This window comes from Bos indicus x Bos taurus, chromosome 9, assembly GCF_003369695.1.
Source record: "Bos indicus x Bos taurus breed Angus x Brahman F1 hybrid chromosome 9, Bos_hybrid_MaternalHap_v2.0, whole genome shotgun sequence".
Lineage (NCBI taxonomy): Eukaryota > Metazoa > Chordata > Mammalia > Artiodactyla > Bovidae > Bos > Bos indicus x Bos taurus.
In genome coordinates, this window is record NC_040084.1 from 10,068,979 (window position 1) to 10,092,655 (window position 23,677).

Sequence of the window (23,677 nt, forward strand, 5' to 3'; positions counted from 1 at the left end):
TCCATACTTGGTTGTTACGTGCCCTCTACTCTTGGAAATGGCCAGGTCTTAGGGCCCCTCTTGGCGAGGGCCAGCCCGGCCGCTTGACTAGAGCATGTCCCTGCTGTCTGAGAGCAGAGCTGACACCAGCTCCCGCCGCCGCCGGGGTGCCGCTTGCCTGTGCTCTGCACGTGAGGCTCTCCCAGGACTGGGGGCCACGCTGTGCGCGTCTTCACGGCCAGCCTCTGCTGGTGACGACTTGGCTTTCGTGAGACGAAAGCTGACAGACTGCTTAGCAACTGGTTAGGACAGCCTCAGACTGCTTTTTCTAGAAGGTACCATCTGAGAGCAGTCTTCAGGGTGAGCACCCGCTCCAGCAGTAAGGCGTGGCAGGCCTGTGGCTGCGGGGTGAAGCGTGGCCTGCTGGCTTCAGCTCGGCCTTCCCGCAGACTCCACTCCCCAGCAGGAGGCTTTACCACAGGCCTTCAGGCGCGTGGGTGCATGGGACTGTCGGGGACAGGCGCCTGGGTAGAGCTCACACAGAGGCGGCCTGGAGCTTGGTGATGAAAGCCTGGCTCAGGGTGTTTGTACTGCTTACATGGGCGTATTCTTCTGCTTGCTTACGTTCATCTAGGGACATTTCTGCCTGAACGTTTCATCAACCTTGAGTTATTTTAAATACTGAACTACACAGAGACGTATTTAGATAGTGGGTTCCTCAGTTTTTTCTTAATTAAAAAGCTCAGAGGAACATACAGCTTTAGGCAAGTTTTAAAGTCTTCTTCATGCCTGTTTCAGGAAATAAAAGCATTAACTTGTCACAATAGCCAAAATCAGATGGGTTGGCAATGCTAGTGAAACATAGTTTCTACTATTATATATAACCTACTTAATTATCTAGTAATGTATGTCCCAGTTTTATATAATGAGAGAGGTGAATACACTGCCTTTTTTTCTGTAAATTTTTTTTGTGTTTGTAAGATTTCTGGACAGAAACAAACTAAAGAATAAAATACTTTCAGAAAGCACTCTAATTACCTTTAAAGCAGTTAATTCCTACAGAGAGGTTTCTGTTTTTCAAAGGCCATTCACTGAAAAGTACCACAAGTTTGGGACTGGGTGGACTGGGCCACGGCTGGGCCCTGGCCTGAGAAATTGCGGGTGGGGGGTTAGTTGTGTGCGTCCTGCTGCTGTCCGGGCAGGGAGGAGGAGAGGAGGCTCTGTCTAGCACACGTGCCTGAAGTAATTTTATAGTCTGTTATGGTTCTGTGGAAAGCTCTTAGAGAGATGGGAATACCAGACCGTCTTACCTGTCTCCTGAGAAACCTGTATGTGGGTCAGGAAGCAACAGTTAGAACCCTGTATGGCACAACTGACTGGCTCAAGATCGGGAAAGGCCTAAGACAGGGCTGTATGCTGTCACCCCGTTTGTTTAATCTATACACTGAGCACATCATGAGAAATGCTGGGCTGGATGAGTTACAAGCTGGAATCAAGGCAAGCGGGAGAAACCTAAACAACGTCAGGTATGGGGATGATACCACTCTAATGGCAGAAAGCGAAGAGGAACTAAAGAGCCTCTTGATGAGGGTGGAGGAGGAGAGTGAAAGACTGGCTTAAGACTAAATCTTAAAGAAACTTAAGATCATGGCATCCTCCCCCTACTGCCTGGCAAACAGAAGGGGAAAAGGTGGAAACAGTGACAGGTTTCCTCTTCTTGGCTCCAAAATCACTGCGGATGGTGACTGCAGCCATGAAGTCTGATGATGATTGCTTCTTGGCAGGAAAGCGATGACAAGCCTAAGCTTTGTGTTGAAAAGCAGAGACATCACTCTGTCAGCAAAGGTCTGTATAGTCAAGGCTGTGATCTTCCTGGTGGTCACGTATGGTTTTGAGAGCTGGACTATAAAGAAGGCAGAACACCAGAGAATTGGTGCCTTCGAACCGTGGTGGTGGAGAAGACTCCTGAAAGTCCCTTAGACAGCAAGGAGATCAGGCAATCAATCTTAAGGGAGATCAACCCCGAATATCCACTGGAAGGACTGATGCTGAAGCTCCAGTATTTTGGTCAAATGATGCATACAGACTCATTGGAAAAGTCCCTGACGCTGGGAAAGATTGAGGGCAGGAGGAGAAGAGGATGAGATGGCTGGATGGCATCACCGATGCAGTGCACGTGAACTTGGGTAAACTCCAGGAGATGGTGAGGGACAGGGAGGCCTGGCGTGCTGCAGTCCATGGGGTTGCAGAGAGTCAGACATGACTGAGCAATTGAACAACAACAACAGTGGTTCTCAGATATGGTTAAAAATTAATAAAATCTTGCATTGTTTCTGCTCAGAAGAGTATGTTCAGTGAATGACTAAAGACTACTTCACCCTTTCCAAAAGGGGGCCTTGGCTGTCTGTGTGTGATCACACCTGTGGAAGGGGAGCAGACAGGTGTGTGCCTGTTTGCTGGGAGAGACCAGCTGTGCACCGTTGCTATCCACAGTCCTGAGTCTGAGGGGCGGCCACAGAGGGTGGCAACTGGGCCTGCTGGAGATCCGGCAGCAGAGCCCGGGGAGGAGGGCATCGCCTTCTCCAGACCCGGGCCCCAGGGACTGTGAGGCGCATGACAGCAGGCGCGATGTCTAGGCATTGATGGCGGGAATGCTGGCTGTGGGCGAGGCGCCTTCCAGTTGTTGGGCATCGGGGGCCTGAACGTGGCTGCAGGGGGACTTTTGACGAGTGTTGTGTGAGCGAGCAGTTTGGGGTCAGGAGTCGGCGCCCCTTCCTGCTTCCTGAGCCATCACCCTTGGGCCCTGCCTGGTGGTCAGCACATGGGCAGTGAAGATCCCAGCCCCTGGCCTCAAGGCCACGTCCAGACGGTGGTTTCTTAGGAGGGAAAGCTGCTCCCAGAAAATGCCCCCAGCAGAGTTCTCGGGGTCCCCTGGGCAGGGGTCCTGGGGCCTCTCTCGGTGCAGGTGAGGCCGGGCAACAGCGTGTGGCCTCTGCCGTGCAGGCCAGCTCCATTAGCGTGTCAACCGCTGCAACCCTTCGGGGGGCGGGGGGGGGGGGTGGGGCGTGTCTCACACACACACCTCTGACAGCCCTTCAGAGTGGGGAGTATGACACACACGCGCACACACACACATCTCAGGCCGGCTTTGTTAGTGTGTCAGCCTCTGCAGCCCTTCAGAGGGGGAACGTGTCTCACACACACACAGCCACACATAGACACACACCTCAGGCTGGCTTTGTTAGCGTGTCAGCCTCTGCAGCCCTTCAGAGGGGGGATGTGGCACACACACACAGACACACACCTTGTCCTTCCCATTTCCTTTTGTTTTAAAACATACAAGGACACAGAAGCTGACTGAAGTTGGCTTCCAAGGCCCAGCTTCTGGACGACAACTAGGTTCAAACCCAGATCTCCCTGAGTTCAGAGTCCAGTCTCAGCTTGTAGATGAACTGAAGCTAGATGCTTTTACTCCAGTAGTTAGATTGCCATCTCGTTACTTTAAGAAGCATGGAGATGGTGCCTGCTGTGTGCCAGGCACTGCTCTGAGTGTTTACAGATGGTGAACAGTGTTTACAGATCTTCACAGAAGCTCTGAGGTTGGTGAGCTACTGTTGGTTTCACTTTACCAGTGAAGAAACTGAGGCACGGAGGTTAAGTAAGTTGCTCAAAGGTGAGCAGTTGGTAGATTGCAGAGCCAGACCGGTATTCTCAACAGTTACAGTGTGTGGAGCTCTGAGAGGAAGTGAGATTCTGAGACTGCCAGGGGACCGTGTCATACCAGACAGACGTGAGACCCACTTGTCCGGGAGACAGATGCGGCGTGTCACAGGGGGCCTGGAGTTAGAGGCGGTGCCGGGACTGCGCGGGCTCTGGGGCCTTCACCCAGTGAGGGAACACAAGCACCGCTGTGTACTCGTCGTCCAGAGCATGACTGAATGGGCAGTGTGACACACACCACAGCGATGTATGGGGCAGGACGAGCGTGTCTGTGGGACCTCGGGGGATGCCGCCACACCAGGCGGACGCTGGGCAGAGCACCGGCCGCAGGGCGAGCCGACCTGACTCACAGGAGGAGGAGCTCGGAACGGGAGGGACAGACGGAGCGGGAGGGTTCACACGGCTGTGAGGCCTCTCGGTCAGTTGAGTGGGTTAGCATAAAGGCCACCTAGTTAGCAGTGTGTGCGTGCTAAGTCAGTTCAGTCGTGTCCAACGCTTTGTGCCCCCATGGACTGCAGCCTGCCAGGCTCCTCTGTCCATGGGATTCTCCAGGCAAGAAGACTGGAGTGGGTTGCCATGGCCTCCTCCAGAAGATCTTCCTGATCCAGGGATTGAGCCTGCATCTTTTATGTCTCCTGCATTGGCAGATGGGTTCTTACCACCACTGCCACCTGGGAAACCCTACTTAGCACTAAGAAAAATTAACTGAAGATTAAAAATAAACAGCTTCATTTAACCCTCAGTAATCTTTTCTTAAGCTTTTGAGAACAATTTGAAGCCTGAAAATTAATATGCTTCAAATGAACATTTATGACTTGAGTTTACAAAGTAACACACATGGGAGTTTATTTCATTTCATAAAGCCAAGTGTGTTTAAATCCAGAGGAATTCCAAGTAACATTTTTAATAAAGGAAAAAGCTTTAAATGGTTTCTTGGGTAGAAAATAAAAAGGGTTCTTTGAGTAATATAAAGATTTATAAAGCTTCAAGGAGTTTTGCCATCAAGGAGAGTGTCTCACTATACCTCATGGAAGCAGCCTTCTTTAATCCGTTTCCACTTGGACTCGCTCCTCCCTAGGGTGATGCCTCAGTAGTTAGCAGTGAAGAATTAGAGTTGGCAGTTTTTGGTGTCCAAGGGTGTGCTCAAGGCTAAGTGTTCACACTCAGTCAGGAGCAGTAATGAGAAGCATAGCATCACTTACTTATCATGTTCTTATCTGCCTATGCCAGATTAGTGATATAAGAAGTCTCATAGAACTGTCGGAGAAGGCAATGGCACCCCACTGCAGTACTCTTGCCTGGAGAATCCCATGGACAGAGGAGCCTGGTGGGCTGCTGTCGATGGGGTCGCACAGAGTCGGATCTGACTGAAGCGACTTAGCATGCATGCATGGGTTGGAGAAGGAAATGGCAACCCACTCCAGTATTCTTGCCTGGAGAATCCCAGGGACAGAGGAGCCTGGTGGGCTGCTGTCTATGAGGTCGCACAGAGTTAGACACGACTGAAGCGACTTAGCAGCAGCAGCAGCATATAACTCTGTGACTTTTTTTTTCATTATTTGTGCAAATAGATTATGACCAGCTAATGCCACTGACATTCAGGTAAAGGATGAATTCAGTTAATATTTATTGAGCACAGGCGAGTTCATGGAACTCTGGTAAGTTCCAGAGAACGTGGCTCTGTGTATGTCTAGTAGTACAAGTTGCGGGGGGTGCATGCGCGTGCAATCTAGAAACGAGAAGACAGAACTGTTGCTCAGGTAAGAGTGGGACTGTGGAAGAGGCTGGCTGTGAAAGTGCAGTGTGAAACCTGGCATAATGCTAAAGTTCGCAATTTACACGTTATTTTCCTCAATTCAGGCCTTATTTCTCTTCCTCGTCAGAGGCAGATGAGTTTTTCATGCCATGCAAAGTGACGTCAGGCAAAACCTCCTGTGTTCTAGGGTCTGTTTAGAGTGAGTGGCAGCTGGGAAAGACCAGTGACCCCCAGACAACTGGGTCCTTGGGCCTCCCCTTTATAAATTGTCCTGTGATTTAAAGCCCATCCGCATCCTTCTCAGAGGCCATCTCAGGGAGTTGCTCAGAGCAGAGCTGTGGGAGAGGGGAGTGGGGTCGGTGAGGAGGCTGCCTGAGATGTGAGCAGGCGTGTGCGTGTGTGTGCACATGCGTGAGCAGTACTGTGACTGCAGCAGTGCTCTGGGCCATGGGCAGAGTGTTGCTCGAGGATGCGGTTCTGATTTAGAGGGACAACTGCAACCTCACTGCCATGGTGGCCTGGAGAGAAGAAGCCAGGGAGGGATTTCAGCAGGGTGCAGATGCTACGTGGAAGCCTGCGGGGTGTGGGGCTGCGGCGGAGAGACTGGGAGGAGTGGCAGGGGTCTCCATCACAGGGGCTGCAGGGTCTTCCGGGAAGATGTGGACTAAGAGGAGGTTTCCAGGGAGGAAGGATCAGCCAGGGTCAAACACGGTGTGGTTGAGTAGGATGGGAACCGAGAGGGGTTTGTAACCATACTGCCGGGACTTGCCACACTCCGAGTCATTGTTTTTTCTCCCAACAGAAGTAGGATCACCTGCCTGCCTGTCGTTTTGTTGCAGGAAGGGGGACCCCTTCCAGGACCCGAAACTGGGCTCTTGCCCAACACTTGGAAATGAATTGTCTGAGGAGACACATGTGCTGAAAAAGCAAGAGATTTTACTGGGAAAGGGCGCCCAGGTGGAGAGCAGGAGAGTAAGGGAACCCAGGAGAACTGCTCTGCCTCGTGGCTTCCTGTTTCGGGTTTTATGGTGCTGGGATTAGTCTCAGGGTTGTCTTTAGCCAATCATTCTGACTCAGGGCTTGTTCAGCCAAGATGGAAGCCAGAGAGGAGGATTCTGGGAGGTGGTCGGACAGGTGGTGTCTCCTTTTGACCTTTCCCGAACTCTTCCGGTTGGTGGAGGCTTATTAGTTCCGTGTTCCTTACCAGGACTAATGTTGTAAAACAGCTCATGCAAATGGCGACTATGGTGCCTGGCCAGGGTGGGCGGTTTCAGTCAGTGTGCTTACCCTAACAGTTTTACCCCATGGCTCCAGTCACCAAGAAACATCCTCCTAATGTGTGTTTGGAAAGCATTTCATCAGTCGTTCTTTGAGCATCTGCTTTGTGCCGGGCATCCGTTGAGGAGGCAGCCCCCATCTCTCTGAGAGGGCAGAGGGTGGACGGGGGTGCTCGACTGTGGGCACGGTGCCAGGAGAGCGTGCTCAGCATGTTCAGATGCCGGCACAGACCGAACACCGCGTCAGGAAGGCGCCTGCACTGGGGAGGAGTCGGGGGTCTGTCTGGCCCGCCATCCGGGCTGGAGTGGCTGCGGGGGTGGGGTGGGGAGAGGGCCTTGGTCTCGTGGGCTCAGCAGGAAGCGGGGACTGTGCCCAGCTGGGCAGCGAGGCCAGCTTCACCCTTCGTGCCCTCTTCTTGGGAGGCGCGACAGCTGCCCGGAGAGCTGGTTTAACCTGGGACAAGCGAGGGGCACTGCTTCTGTTTGGGGGAACCAGCAGAAGCTGCTCAGAAGGGTTAGAGCAGTGGAGTTATCCAGCTGTACCAGCAGAGGTGTGTTGAAATCCCAGTCTTCCTGTGTAAAACTCACTGGAGGTGATGTGAGGATTTAACTCAGACACTTCATATAAAGCATGATCAGAGTACCTGGCAATAGAACTTACAAATGTTAGTGTTAAAAATGTTATTAAAATCCAAAGTGTTATATTCTTATTTCCTTTTAGTTTATACACAATATCATTCAAAGGCACTTGGAATAGACCAAGAAGAAGGCACTAAAGATTGTTTTAAGTGCTTTGTTTACCGTTACTCACTTGGATTTTCGGTGTCAGATGAGTTCTGATATACCCAAGGTTAATAGACAGCTGCCTCGAGGGTTTCTCTTTGGTAGAAACGGCCTTCACAAGGTTGTCATATTTTTGTGCTGGGCAGACCTTCTGTTCATGTGAGCTGCAGCACTGATTTTTAACAACTTGCTTTCTTTAGCTCAAAACATTTAACCTTTCTTTTGAATTCTGGAATGTGTGCAGTATAAACCATCATCTACCAACATTAGTCTGAAATCTTAAGGTAAAGGAGAAAGAACAGTTACCCGCAAGCAGCTGATCGTAAACTTGATGCTGTGCCGTTGAGACTGGAATTTCTTCTCTTTTAGTGCGTTGTCCTGATTTCTTCTGTTTGCTCATTGCCTCTTCAAGGGGTCCTTCGTGCTTCATTATCATTCTTTATGATGTTGTCCCAGCTAAGTTTCTTCCATTTGCCTCGGGCTTTCCGTGTACTCCGTGCTCCTATTACATGTCTTGTCCACCAGCTGCTGTTTCTGCATGTTGATGGAGCAGCATTGCTCCTCCCCCAGCAGGGAGCCCAGTCCTGACACGCTGTTTGCACAGACGGCTTCTACACACACCTGTGCAGACACACACACACACACACACACACACACACACACACACAGCTTCACACTAACACACGGTTTCTAGACACACGTGCACAAATACAGCTTCTACACACACACATGGCTTCTACACACATACATAGACGGCTTCTACACACACACACACACTGCTTTTACACACACATGCATGGCTTCTACACACATACACACACGGCTTCTACACACACACACACACACACTGCTTTTACGCACACATGGCTTCTACACACATACACACATGGCTTCTACACACACACACACGGCTTCTACACACACACACAGCTTCTACATACACATGGCTTCTACATACACACACACACGGCTTCTACACACATGGCTTCTACACACAGACACATGGCTTCTACACACACATGGCTTCTGCACACACACACGGCTTCTACACACACACGGCTTCTACACACACACATACACTGTGTTTGGCCCCCTCCTCCCTGGAAGGGGAGAGTTTTTCATTTGTCTGGGTGTGTGTGCACATATCTGTACAAAACAGATGTAACTGATGTGGATTTAATTATTTTTCTTAAATTGTACTGATTTACAGTATTTAAACCACTTAATTTGAATAAGACTCGTTCTTTCTAAATTTTAAAATATTTATCTGAAAAGCTTTTTTAACACCTTGATGTTCTGTGGCTTTTGTGGTCTCTGAGCTTTCCCTTAGCCAGCAGAGCCTGTGCTGCTGGTGGGCACTTGGGGAAGAGGCTGCGCTGGGCGGCAGGGCTGGTGGTGGGGCTGCCTATGTCCGCCTGTAGCCCAGCGCCCGCTGTGGCCACGCTGCCTGCTCCCGCTGTGCGCTGGGGAGGCGCCGGGCTCGGCGGAGGATGCCGCGGGGAGAGACAGCTCTGAGGCTGTGCTGTGCTGCGCTTTCCGAGCTGGTCACCTCTGTGCTTCTCTTAACAGCACAGATAATTATCAACTAAAAGCTGGTTTCTGATTTTCGGAGTTTAGATGGTTTCTTTGTAGTTGTATACAGTTGTAACTACATGACTTCTGTGAAATGCAGCTTAAAAGAGCCTCACTGGTCTTGGGGTCCGAAGACTTGGTTCTAGTCCAAGTTTTGCTGCTTCACTAGAGAATTGACTCCAAGTCTTTAATCTCTGGGCCCTGCGTTTCTGAAACTGGAGGTAATGAAGGGGAGCCCTTCCCATGCTTTATACAGACAGAAGTGATAGCATGTGAATATTCTTTTAAAAAGTTTAGGGAACAGGTCATGTTTATAATGATGGTAATATAATTTTCAGTTGTCCTATTTAAATCCTGAAAATAAAAAATAGAAGTGTTTTGTAAAGCTTGAGCATCAAGTTTTAATCTTGAACATTTTCTCCAGTCCTCAAATTGTTACCATGAAAAGGAATGATAAACTTCAATTTTATCATTACCCTCTTGCCATGTAACAACGCTTTGTTACAAAATCTCCATCTGCTGTGCCTGAAAAAGCAACAGAAAACCCATACATTATATTATCTAAGTGATCTATTAAAAGATGAAATTTTAACCAACTTTATATCAGGAAACTATTAACAGAGGTACTTCAATCACATAGCTTCAAATATGGAGAAAAAACAGGTAAAAAACCAAGATCTTATCCTGTAGTAAAAAATAAAAGTTTTGAGGTGATTTGAGAATTCTTTGTAGACAATGTGTTTAGCAAGCCAAACATGGTAAGTCAAATTAACCATCATTGAAATCCAATGGGGAGATACGCTGGGATTTTGTTTGCTGATTTTCCAAGGTTGAGAAGTTTTCATTTAAGTTAAAAGGCTTTGTTTTTCAACAGTTCTGTGAATGCTTGGCTTTTTAGTAACAAGGAGAATCGAGGGGGGTTTTACTCCATCATGTTAGAGGATCCTGTGGAGGGGAGACTTCAGGGGAGAGAGGAGAGGACAGCTGTGTTCCGTGCTGTCTGTGAGGTGGGACACGGGCCTGGGAGAGTTCTTCACCTTAGGTTTGTGGAGCTCAGAGAAGACCTTTCCCAGTCACTCGACGCAGATATCAGTGTTGGCACAGAGACCACGGTCCCTAAGCAGACGCTTCCACTGCCTCATTCTAAAGGATCCCAGAGTCCCTTGGGCTCGCGTAAGTTGACTTTCATGGCAGCTTCACTCGCTGCCAGAGGTGATTACAAAGAAAGCCCCGCTTTGTTTTTTGTCTGGAATGCCTTTCTGAGATTTCCAAAGGCCAGTTTATATATAAAAGGCTTCCTTGGTGGCTCAGTGGTGAAGAATCTGCGTGCACTGCAGGAGACACAGGCTTGATTCCTGGGTCTGGAAGATCCCCTGGAGGGGGAAATGGCAACCCATTCTGTACTCTTGCCTGGGAAGTCCCATGGACAGAGGGTCACAAAAGAGTCGGACGTGCCTGAGGACTGAGCACACACACGTACTTAATGGAAGGAGAGGATGCAGCTGTTCTCCAGTGCAGTAGTGGGAGCAGAAGGCATGTTGATGACTGTAGAGGAAGCGAGGCCTGCCCGCATTAGGGTCAGGACTGTACATGGTGCTGCTCTGGGTCTGCAGTGGTTCTGGTCTGGAAGCTGCCTCCATGCCAGTGTTGGAGGATTGAAGCTGCAAGTTACCGTGGGTCCATGCAGTGTCATCAAATGCAGTCTGTCTGCCCCACCCACGTATACATAACACAATTTTATTTAAGAAAACTCTCATTGTATATACATTATTTTAAGCATATTTTTACTCATGCTTGCTGCTGCTGCCGCTAAGTTGCTTCAGTCGTGTCTGACTCTGTACGACCCCATAGATGGCAGCCCACCAGGCTCCCCTGTCTCTGGGATTCTCCAGGCAAGAACACTGGAGTGGGTTGCCATTTCCTTCTCCAGTGCATGAAAGTAAAAAGTGAAAGTGAGGTTGCTCAGTCGTGTCTGACTCTTAGCGACCCCATGGACTGCAGCCCACCAGGCTCCTCTGTCCATGGGATTTTCCAGGCAAAAGTACTGGAGTGGGGTGCCATTGCCTTCTCCTTACTCATCCTTATAAGCATACAAAATGAATGATAGGGATTTTTTTATTGGGTATAATACACATTAAAATTTAACCATTTTAATCAGTTTTAAGTTTTCATGGCATTAAGTTCTTTCACATTTTTGTGTAGCCATCACTATCACATGTGGAAGGGAACTTTTATTTTTGTGTGGTTTGCATCTTTGGCAGGAATTTGTCACTTTTAAAGTAAAAACTGAATTTAAGATTATAGTCTGAGACTTTGTTGTATCTGTGATACTGGACAAGTTTAACATTTTTTGCCATCTGTAAATGAGGGTAGTTTTAGTACCTCTTTTATGGGCTTCCCTGGTGGCTCAGAGGTTAAAGCGTCTGCCTCCAATGCGGAAGACCTGGGTTCGATCCCTGGGTCGGGAAGATCCCCTGGAGAAGGAAACGGTAACCCACTCCAGTATTCTTGCCTGGTGAATCCCATGGATGGAGAAGCCTGGTAGACTACAGTCCGTGGGGTCGCAAAGAGGCGGACATGACTGAGCGACTTCACTTTCTTTCCTTCTTTCACTTCACAGCATTATAATAAAGACTGGACAAGTGTATGTGTGTGTATTTGTATTTTTTCAGGCTTGGCACAAAGCAAACACTATACTGAGTGCTGACTCTTACTTTTATTAGTCACATATGTGACCCTACGGCTGTGAAAGGTGAAATAAGACTTTGAAAACTAAATAAAGTGCCACATGTCATTTTACAGATTAGATAATGTATTACTAAGTACTGATCAGGGTTTAGACTTCAAAGTATAAAGAAATTAGTATCCTTAGTGGCATATAATGTACTGCTTCAAACAGATTTAAAATTTCTGAAGGATGTACAGTTTATAAAAGAATGAAAGTAGATTATTTGCTTGTAGTAAATGAACGTCTTTGTTCTCACATATCACATCCTGAGCTTACTGGTGCTGTGTAAGTCAACTGACATGTTCTGTGGCAAAAAATCAGTTGACAGCATTTCTCCCGATTCACTGAAAATAATAATAGTAATAATAATGTTAATAGTATTTTCTAACACTTAAAATTTTTTGAAATATAAATTTTTCCTGATTGTTACAGTGTTTGCTGTTACGTAAAACAGCAACAAATTTTAACTGAAAAACTGAGAGTAGTTATTTAGGCTCAACTTGTCGGGTTTTTCTTTTCTCCTTTTTTTTTCGCTTTTCGTCCTCTTGGTCATGGTTTGTTCTGGAGGACATGTGCTTCTGTTTGTGAGGTTAATTTGCTTGTGATGTGGTCGTGTTTCCTGCAGTCGCAGTGCTTCCTTGTTGGTGTGGTAGAGTGAACGAGCCTGATGAGGTGGTTTCCCCGTCCTCCGCTCTGCAGCTTAGGAGTGCAGGCACCGCTGACACAGGCGGTGTTGCCACTTGAGTTTCGTTACTGAGTTGTGGATGCCGCAGGCAACGTATTCTTTTGTTTGTGTTTTTAACCTAGGAAACCCTGTCTTTCTAAAGTACGTTACTTGTGGTTCATTCACCGCTCTGTCTGACGTGTACTCTCTGATGTGCTGCGCTGGTAGTGGGCTGAAAGACATGCAGTAGCTCTTTAAAGAGGTCTAATTTCAAAATGCATGTTGCCATTTTGAATGAGCTAGATATGGGGAATATACTGTCATGTGTAAATCGTGTTTGAATTTTACATCATGGTTGTGTGTTAGCTTAAAGTTCTGTATATTATAAATTAGTAGTAGTCTGTGCATCGTGTTATTGCTTGATCTTTAAATTGTCCATAGTGCTTGATAGAGATCTAACATGTGTAACACATAAACATGTATACGCTGAATATTTCTTTCTTATTGCTCTGATAATGTAATATCACTGAAAATGATTGAGAAATATTTGCAGTTGGTCTCTTCCAAACTAACCTTTCATGGTTTTCATACAGTTTTACAAATTAAGTAGTAAAGATTATTGTGACCCTTTGTTCCTTGAAATTAATGATGAGTTGTTTCCCTGAAGCTTAAACGTGGAAACGGGGAAATAAAAGATACAAATTTCCATAGTTACACTTCAAGAAAGAGAAGAAATCTATGAGTTCCTGTGGGTTGTGATAGAAATACCCAGTATGTGGTAGAGCTTCCATTAAATTTGCCAGATATTTGAAGTCCTACTGTATGCAAGACGTCCATCCACCTCATTTTGAAGAGGTTTTAGAAGATACCTGTGTGCCTTTGAGACATGTATGGTTCATCAGAGAGATCAAATGAGATTGTTGTTGCTGTTCAGTTGCTCAGGCGTGTCCAACTCACTGTGACCCCATTGATTAAGGCACACTAGGCTTCCCTGGCCTTCACCATCTCCTGGAGCTTACTCAAACTCAAGTCCATCGAGTTGGTGATGCCATCCAACCATCTCATCCTCTGTCGTCCCCTTCTCCTCCTGCCTTCAGTCTTTCCCAGCGTCAGGGTCTTTTCCAAGGAGTCAGTTCTTTGCATCAGGTGGCCAAAGTATTGGAGTTTCAGCTTCAGCATCAGTCCTTCCAATGAATATTCAGGACTTATTTCCATTAGGATTGACTGGTTGGATCTCCTTGCTGCCCAAGGGACTCTCCACAATCTTCTCCAACACCACAGTTCAAAAGCATCCATTCTTCTGCACTCAGCTTTCTTTAGAGTCCAACTCTCACATCTGTACATGAATACTGGAAAAACCATAGCTTTGACTAGACCTACCTTTGTTGGCAAACTAATGTCTCTGCTTTTTAATATCCCGTCTAGGTTGGTCATAACTTTCCTTCCAAGGAGCAAGCGTCTTTTAATTTTGTGGCTGCAGTCACCATCTGCAGTGATTTTAGAGCCCAAGAAAATAAAGTCCATATCACTGTTTGCATTATATCCCCGTCTATTGCCATGAAGTGATGGGACCAGATGCCATGATCTTAGGTTTTCGAATGTTGAGTTTTAAGCCAACTTTTTCGCTCTCCTTTTTCACCTTCATCAAGAGGCTCTTTAGTTCCTCTTTATTTTCTGCCATAAGGGTGGTGTCATCTCTGTATTTGAGGCTATTGATATTTCTCCTGGCAGTCTTGATTCCAGCTTGTGCTTCATCCAGCCTGGCATTTCTCATTGTGTACCCTGCATAGAAGTTAAATAAGCAGGGTGACAGTATACAGCCTTGATGTACGCCTTTTCTCAATTTGGAACCAGTCCGCTGTTCCATGTCCAGTTCTAACTGTAGCTTCTTGACCTGCATACAGATTTCACAGGAGGCAGGTAAGGTCACCACCTTGGCACCATTGGCAATTTGATCTCTGTTTCTCTGCCTTTTCTAAATCCAGCTTGAACATCATTAAGTTCTCGGTTCATGTACTGTTGAAGCCTGCTTGGGGAATTTTGAGCGTTACTTTGCTTGCATGTGAAATGAGTGCAATTGCACGGTAGTTTGAGCATTCTTTGGCATTGCCTTTCTTTGCGATTGAAATGAAAACTGACTTTTTCTAGTCCTATGGCCATTACTGAGTTTTCCACATTTGCTGGCATATTGAGTACAGCACTTCAATAGCATCATCTCTTAGGATTTGAAATAGCTCAGGTGGAGTTCCATCACCTCCACTAGCTTTGTTTGTAGTGATGTTTCCAAAGTGACTTTGTACTCTAGGATATCTGGCTCTAGGTGAGTGATCACACCACCATGGTTTTCTGGGTCATTAAGATCTTTTTTGTATAGTTCTTCTATGTTTTCTTGCCACCTCTTCTTAATATCTTATGTTTCTGTTAGGTCCATATCATTTCTGTCCTTTTGTACTCATCTTTGCTTGAAATGTTACCTTGATATCTCTCATTTTCTTGAAGTGATCTCTAGTCTTTCCCATTCTGTTGTTTTCCTCAATCTCTTCGTTGTTCACTTAAGAAGCCTTTCTTATCTCTCCTTGCTGTTCAGTGGAACTCTGCATTCAGGTGGGTATATCTTTCTTTCTCGCCTTTGCCTTTCACTTCTCTTCTTTTCTTAGCTATTTGTACGGCCTTCTCGGACAGCCATTTTTCCTTTTTTCATTTCTTTTTCTTGGCCATGGTTTTGATCACCACCTCCTGTATAATATCATGAACCTCCATCCATAATTCTTCAGGCACTCTATCAGATCTAATCCCTTGACCACTGTATGATCATAAGGAATTTGATTTAGGTCATAGGTTAATGGCCTGGTGTTTTCCCCTAATTTCTTCAATTTCAGTCTGAATTTGGCAATAAGGAGCTCATGATCTGAGCCACAGTCAGCTCCCGGTCTTGTTTTTGCTGACTGTAGTATAGAGCTTCTCCACCTTTGACCTCAAAAAATATAATCAATCTGATTTCGGTGTTGACCACCTGTTGATGTCCATGTGTAGGTACGTCTCTTGTGTTGTTGGAAGAAGGTGTTTGCTATGACCAGTGTGTTCTCTTGGCAAAACTCTGTTAGCCTTTGCCCTGCTTCATTTTGTACTCCAAGGCCAAATTTGCCTGTTACTCCAAGTATCTCTTGATTTTCTACTTTTGCATTCCAATCCCCTCTGATGGAAAGGACTTTTTTTTTCCAAAATGAGATTGGAAGCTGTTAAAGTAGAAGCTTGATTGGGATGTAAGTCCCCGGAGATGGGGTTGTGATATTCTAAGGTCTTCCTCGAGGTTGTACCTACAGAGGACTGAGCTGTGGCCGGGTCCCATTCCCTGAAACCCCGGTCTCACAGCTCTCTGCCCTGCATCCCACCTGAGCCCCTACTTCACACCTTGTAAGTTCTGGGCTGCCATGAGGAGGGGGTATGGGAGCTGTGAGGGTGAGCAGGGGGCTGATCTGGGGCCATTGCTGAAGGTCACTATGTCTGAATAAAGAAAGGATTTATTTCAGTGTTCTGTGATACTTCCTACAGAATCAGTATGTAGGGTACATTTGTTTTCTTTCTATCCCTTATATAACTTTAAATTTTAACATTTCAGGAATTTAAAGTCATTAATATTTACTTCCAAGGTTAGGTAAACATGATATGAACTACTATTGGAAACACACATGCGTGCCTTTATGAAGAGGCAGCGTTTGCAGGAAGGTGGTGTCAAATCCCAGCTTAGCTGGTTCCCTCAAAAGTGGGTCTGTCTCATCCAGTCCTATATAGTTATGGGGATTAGATGAATTAATATATGTAAAGTACTCAGAACAGCACCTTACATGTAAGGAAGCATCAGGACACAGAATAGTGTGAATAGTGTAGTACCACTGGTGAAAAGGGGGTTTGCATACATACCTAGAAACCAGTGGGTAAAGACTGTTTCTTTGAGAACAAACAAAACTGAAAGTGGTTTCTTTGGGAAAGAGGGTATAGCCTGGGTAAGAGGTGGGCATATATATATATATTTGTTTGTTTTTTTTAAAGGAGGGCATATATATTTTGTTGTTAACATTCTGAACTTTTCTTTTAACTATATGTTAAGTTTTAGAATAATGCCATGTTCCAGGTACTTTTAAGACATTCTAGAACCTTTAGGACGAGACTCTGTGCTCTTTTCAGATGGGCCTGCCGAGGCGCCGGTGACCAATGGGAGTGCAGTCGTGGGGCCAGCCCTGAACGATGACCTGGACATCTTTGGACCGATGATCTCTAACCCCTTACCTGCAACTGTCATGCCTCCGGCTCAGGTATTGTGTGGGAGTGTGCTTTTACAGGATCACTATGTATTTCCTTCTTGGAAAGTTTCCATTTTGAATTGTTTCTGATTTGAAAGCCTCCTGATCTTTATTTAGGCCAGGAGTTGGCAAGCTAAGCCTGTAGCTTGTTTTTGCAGACAAAGTGTGATTGGAACACAGCCACTTCTTTTACTTAGGCATTGTTTGTGGCTGCTTTCCACGGCAGAAGCAAGTTGAGAATTTGCAGCTAGGTAGTAGTAGATACTCTGTGATCCACAAAGCCTAAGTAGTCATCCCCTGAAGTTTGTTGACTCTTACTTTTTAGACAGACAGAGTTTAGAATGAGTAAGTGGGGAAAGTCGAACTGTTTCAGCCTTGCCCGTGATCCACAGGGTACTTCCATAAGAGGTTTTGAACTGTGGGTATGTGAACATGTCCTAAAAGCCAGTTGTCTTTTTCTCCTGCTCCTGTCGATCCAGCTCTGGACAGTGTTTCCTTCTGTTTTGTAAATAAGTTCATTTGTGTTCATTGGTGCAGGAAAACCCAGAACAAGAAATTCTAGCAAACTCAATACTCATATTCTTTTTTTAATGAAGACAAACACATGATTTTTTAGCAAATGTTCCTTACTTTTTAATTTTTATGATTTTTTAAAAATTATTTAGAAGACAATATTAGTGATCAAGATTTTTTAAAAGTACCAATGATTAAGAAATTTTGACTTACCTTCTTAACATTACATGGAATTTCATGTTTTTTTCTTTTTTTTTTTTTGCCTTTATTCTTTTTTTAAAAAAAATTAAACTATAGTTGATTTACAATGCTGTGTTAGTTTCAGGTTTATGGCAGAGTGATTCAGTTATACATATATGTTGTTTTTCAGATTCCTTTTCCTTACAGGTTATTATAAAATATTGAATATCGTTCCCCATGCTGTACAGTAGGTCCTAGATGTTATCTGTTTTATACATAGTAGTGTGTGTGTGTTAATCCCAAACTCCTAATTTATTCCTCCCCTTCTCTTTCCCTTTGGGTGACCGTAAGTTTGTTTTCTGTCTGTGAGCCTATATTTCTGTTTTGTAAATAAGTTTCTGTTTTGTAAATGAACTTCTTTCTTATAAGTTCATGTGGAATGAACTTATTCCACATATAAGTGGTGTCATGTGGTACTTGTCTTTCTCTGTCTGACTTACTTCACCAGTGGCATTATTTCATTCTTTTTAAAGGCTGAGTAATATTCCATTGGGCCTCCCTGGTGGCTTGGAGAAGGAAATGGCAACCCACTCCAGTATTCTTGCCTGGAGAATCCCAGGGACGGGGGAGCCTGGTGGGCTGCCATCTGCGGGGTTGCACAGAGTCGGACACGACTGAAACGACTTAGCAGCAGCAGTAGCAATATTCCATTGGGCCTCCTTGGTGGCTTGGTGGTAAAGAATCCACCTGCCAATGAATGAGACACGGGTTTGATCCCTGGGTCAGGAAGCTCCCCTGGAGAAGGAAATGGCAACCGACTCCAGTACTCTTGCCTGAGAAATACCATGGACAGGGGAACCTGGCAAGCCATAGTCCATGGGGTTGCAGAAGAGTTGGACATCATTTAACAACTAAACAACAACAAATACTCCATTGTATATACGTACCACATCTTTATCCATTCATCTGTTGATGGATGTGTAAGTTGCTTCCATGTCCTGGCTATTGTAAATAGTGCTGGGGTGCATGTATGTTTTCTAATTATGGTTTTCTCTGGATATATGCACAGGAGCGGGATTGCTGGATCATGTGGTAGTTCTATTTTTAGGTTTTAAAGGAGCCTCCGTACTGTTCTCCATAGTGGCTGCAATTTACATTCCTATTAACTGTGTAGATGATGGTGGTGGTTTAGTCACTAAGTCGTGTCCAACTCTTTGCAACCCTGTGGACTGTAGCTTGCTAGGCTCCTCTGTCCATGGGATTTCTCAGGCAAGAAACTGGAGTGCATTGCCATTGCCTTCTGCAGGGGGTCTTCCCAACCTAGAGGCTGAACCCGCCTCTCCTGCCTGTCAGGCAGATTCTTCACCACCGAGCCACCTGGGAAGCCCCAGCGGTGCAGAAGGGCTCCCTTTTCTTTGCACCCTCTCCAGCATGTATTGTTTGTAGGCTTTTTGATGATGACCATTTTGACTGGAGTGAGGTGATACTTCATTGTAGTTTTGATTTGCATTTCTCTTAATTAGTTATGTTGAGCATTTTTCCATGTGCTTTTTAGCCATCTGTATATCTTCTTTGTAGAAATGCCTATTTAGATCTTCTACCCATTATTTTTTAATTGGGTTGTTTTTTATATTGAGATGTTTGTATATTTGAAGATTTAATTCCTTGTCAATCACATCTTTTTTTTTAGAATTATAAATTGTTAAATACTTTAAATTTTTTTTTCAGCTTTATTGAAATGTAATTGAAAAGATTCCTACCACCAACTTAACTTATCCATCATCTTACAAATTTAATTTTGTTGAAAATCCCTAAAATCTACTCTCATCAAATTTCATTTATTCAGTACAGTATAATCACCTATGTTATGCCTTAGATCCTCAGGGCTCATTGATCTTATGACTATAAATTTGTTCCCTTTTATTTCCCTTCCTCCTGCGCCACTGGCAACCACCATTCTTCTCTGTTTCTATGGGTTTGCCTTTCTTGTTTATTTTAAAGACTCCACATATAAGTGATAACATGCAGTGTTGTCTTTAAGGTGAAATATGTAAACTTTCAGGAACATGGGTTACTTTTAAGCATACAGCTTAAGATTTAAAATTTTTCCCTTTCTGTAGAAAACGTGAGCCAAATGGGAATTGGACAGAAAGTATTACCAAGGAAGAACTCATGTCTTATTAAGACTAAAGACATATGTTTTTGTTACACATATTATCATTATGATAGTCATTGTATAATTAATCACTAGAATTGAGCGAATAGATTTCTTAGGACTCATTAGTTTAAGTGCAGCATTACTGTTTATTTTCAGAAACAATAGCTTTATTTTATGGCTTTGTCCCCTCTCCTCCCTCCCCCAGCAGAGGACAGGAGGAACTAAGTGTTGCTAGTACTGTTTCAGTTAACGTTCACGACCTTGTGAATGTGTGCAGGTAAGGGGATGTGTGGTAGTGAAAAATCGTCTAAGGCTAATACCGTAGCTGTGCAAGCGTGAAAAGTAGTTTCTTTTGGTCTAGCGTGCTCGGCGGTTAAGAGCTGCCTTGCCCCTCCCGGCCGAGGCCCCGTCCAGAGTTAGAGCAGGTGCAGGCTGGAGCAGGCTCCCTGTGCGGTGTGAGCCCAGCCGCGGGTGCGGCTCCCCTCTGCCCAGGGTGGGCAGCGTGAGCCCGGCCGCAGGCGCAGCTCCCTTCTGCCCGGGGTGGGCTGCATGACCCCGGCCGTGACGTGGCTCCTCTGTGCCCGGGGTGGGCAGTGTGAGCCCAGTCGAGGGCGCGGCTCCTTTGTGGCCGGGGTGGGCAGCATGAGCCCAGCCACAGGCGCAGCTCCCTTCTGCCTGGGGTGGGCGGCGTGAGTCTGGCTGTGGGCGCTGCTCCCCTCTGCCCGGGGTGGGCGGCGTGAGTCCAGCTGTGGGCGCAGCTCCTCTCTGCCCGGGGTGAGCGGCGTGAGTCTGGCTGTGGGCGCCGCTCCCCTGTGCCCGGGGTGGGCAGAGTGAGCCCGGCCGTGACTCGGCTCCTCTGTGTCGGGGGTGAGCAGAGTGAGCCCTAGCCTTCAGGCTCAGGCTGTCTGCCTCTGTAGTTGGAGGAAACAGGGTGGGTTGTTAAAGCCACACCTAATTCTTTTTATGGAATACTGTTTTTGGACCAAAGTTATGCTCGTTTTATTGATTCCTCTAAAATAATTGTATACACAGAATCATCTTCCGTTCAAACTACATGTGAAGACTAATCCAGACATGGTTTCAAAATGATGTCTTTAAAAATCCGGGGAGGGAGGGGTGAGTTCAAGCACATGTTTTATGCACAGGCTGTATGTAGTCTCCTAATTTGGTGGGTTCTGAACCCCATCTTCTTTCAGTCCCGATTTTCCGAGTATGGTACGAATTCTGGTCAGTTACCCTTATGTGAGTACACGCTGGGCTGGATTCCCGACAGCTCTCCATTTGGCTGTGGGGTCTTCCCTGAGGGGCTGGGAGTCCACGTGTATTTCAGGTTGAGGGGAGTCATTCCAGTGTCCCCATAGGAGACATGTGGAACCCACCCCTCACCTGTCCTGTCTGTAATATACACGTCCCCACAGCATCTAGACCCAGGCGCCGTGGTTTGGCTTGGCTCCAGATCCAAAGAGCCTTTGGCTGGAGTCCTGCGGCCTCCAGAAGTGCACGCTGACTGTCAGCCTTGTCCTCCTTTACCTTGGAGTGGTCGTGCCAGCTCGTGGAGCCCCTCAAGCAAACAGCAGTGGGAAGGCTTACTAGCCAGGCTGCTTGGTGCGGCTCTGCTTAGCCTGCATCCACACGGAGGCAGGCATTCATCAGAAGAAACATCTGTGTCTGGAGCAGGAGGCTGCTCTAGTGTGCGACGCAGTCGTGGCCTCCCCAGCACTTTGGGTGTTCTCATACGTGTGTACCCTCCTTGGGGAATAGACCTCAGGGTTTGGGGCAGGTTCTCAGATTTGAACAGAAACTAAGATGGAAGATCTAGTGGATTAGATTAGATTCATAAAAATACCATGATGTTGCTTTTGAAAAACAAAACTTTTTTTCCCCCCAAAGACAACAAAATCGGTCATGTGGGACCGTCTTGCAGTCTTGCTGTAGCTGTAGAAATGTTCTTTATTCTAAGGGATGCCCATTCCTTTGAAGCAGAAACAGAAACTAACAGAAACTAGGATGGAAGATCACTCAGGGAGGTGGTTGCTCTGTTATCTAGCAATGTGAACAGTTGACGCACCATTGTGCAGAGCGCGCCTTGTGGTCCCCAGGCTCAGCTTCGAGGCCGCTCCTCTCCCCAGGCCCCAGGGAGAGCGTGGGACGGTGGCGTGATAGTCTAGGGCCTGTGGGAGCTGTGAGGCCCACGCTCTCAGCCCTGCCTTCTGCTGCTGCATTGGTGCTGCATGTGTATTTGATTCAAGCCCACTGTTACATTTGAATCCCATCATGTCTGATTTCTTACACATTTCAGATCTTTTGCAAAGATACATGGTTTTTCCTATCTTAAAATTCTTGCTTAATTTGTTAATAATAGATTGAAAATACTGTTCTCTTTAAGTTAGCTATGAGCATGGATAGTAGTTTATTGGGAGGTTTTTTAGCGAAGACATTAAATGTTTGATTTTTTTAAAAATTCAAGCCAAATCATAGATATGATTTAACTTCTGTTTGCTGCTCACCTTATTTTATAATTTGAGAAGACGTATCCAGTTTTTACTAGCCTTCATAGATTTCTTTGAAACTCTTCATATCTAAGTCAATTCCTTATATACAAATGTGATTATTGTATAGATGATTAAAATGAGGTATCAGTTGTGGCTGTGTAATACTGTGTGTGTGTGTGCAAGATATAGGAGATTAAGTGAAAATTTTTGTTTTGTGTTAAATGTCCACATGTTTATTTGTATTTATTTGTACTTACCCCTGTCCATAGCAAGACTTCCCTGGTGGCTCAGACACTAAAGCGTCTGCCTACAATGCGGGAGACCTGGATTCGATCCCAGGGTCGGGAAGATCTCCTGGAGAAGGAAATGGCAACCCACTCCAGTACTCTTGCCTGGAAAATCCCATGGACAGAGGAGTCTGGTAGGCTACAGTCCATGGGGTCGCTAAGAGTCGGACACGACTGAGTGACTTCACTTTACTTCACTTCTGTCCATAGCAGAATGCAAAGTGTCAGGGAGAGTGTAGGTGGTTGCACATTTGCTGTTCCTCATTTCTGGGTAGTCTGGAAACATTCTAATGTTGTGGTTAAAATGGATTAGATTAGGTTCATAAAAATATCATGATGTTGCTTTAGAAAAACAATACTTTTTTTTCCCCCCAGAGATGACAAAATCAGTCATTACAGGAATGTCCTGCAGTCTGCTATAGCTACAGAAATGTTCTTTTTTTTTTTTTTTTTTGAGTTGCAAGTTAAGTTTTATTTGGGGCAAAATGAGGACCACAGCCCGGGAGGCAGCATCTCAAATAGCTCTGAGAGACTGCTCCCTAGAAATGTTCTTTATTCTAAGGGATACCCATTCCTTTGAAGCAGTAGTTGCTGCAGGAGATGCCCAAACATCTCCAGGAATCCTGGTCGGGCAGCACCACATGCCTATTGTTGAAGCCGCTGTGGCCAGGATGTGATGGAAGTTCTGCATCAGAGGTTCTGTCTACTTCATTTACATTTTCAGGTTCAAAACAGGAGGTGTCAGCCCCTTATCCTGCTTGTTGGTCTTGCCTGGGCTCGGGAGTGATTCTCTTCAGTGTCACCGTTTTACCTTCTGCGTTTGTTTAGTTTCTAATTTCACAGCTTCATTTGGATGCCAAGGAATGGGTGAGCTCTGGTTTGTGATGTGGAATTCGACAGCCTGTTTTGGTATCTGTCTCAGGGGACATCCTCTGCACCAGCAGCTGCCACTCTGTCTGCAGTGACATCTGGGGATCTGGATCTGTTCACTGAGCAAGCTGCAAAGTCAGAAGAGGTGGCCAAGAAGCAGCTCTCCAAAGACTCCATCTTGTCTCTGTATGGCGCCGGGGCCATCCAGCAGCAGGGTGCTCCTGGTAATTCATCGAAACCTGCCTTCAATGCAGCCGTTGTGGTTTTAGAATGTCAATGATGTTTCTTCCTGTTTGTCCTGTGTAATGAGTGCTTCTGTTGTTGCAGTTTGCACAACTACAAAACTGACATGAAAGAAGCATTAGGAAATAGAAAGCATATACAGGATGCACAAAAC

The 23,677-nt window shown here is 45.9% G+C and overlaps 1 protein-coding gene across 6 annotated transcripts in view; it reads left to right on the forward strand.

Moving 5' to 3' along the window:
• Positions 1-23,677, forward strand: part of SMAP1 (small ArfGAP 1) — a 190,218-nt gene that overhangs the window by 162,307 nt on the left and 4,234 nt on the right. For all 6 annotated transcript variants that reach the window (XM_027550875.1, XM_027550874.1, XM_027550873.1 and 3 more), the window contains 2 exons: positions 16,665-16,792; positions 23,333-23,504. In XM_027550875.1, the coding sequence (XP_027406676.1) occupies positions 16,665-16,792; positions 23,333-23,504 (300 nt within the window). The remainder of the gene's footprint in view (positions 1-16,664; positions 16,793-23,332; positions 23,505-23,677) is intronic.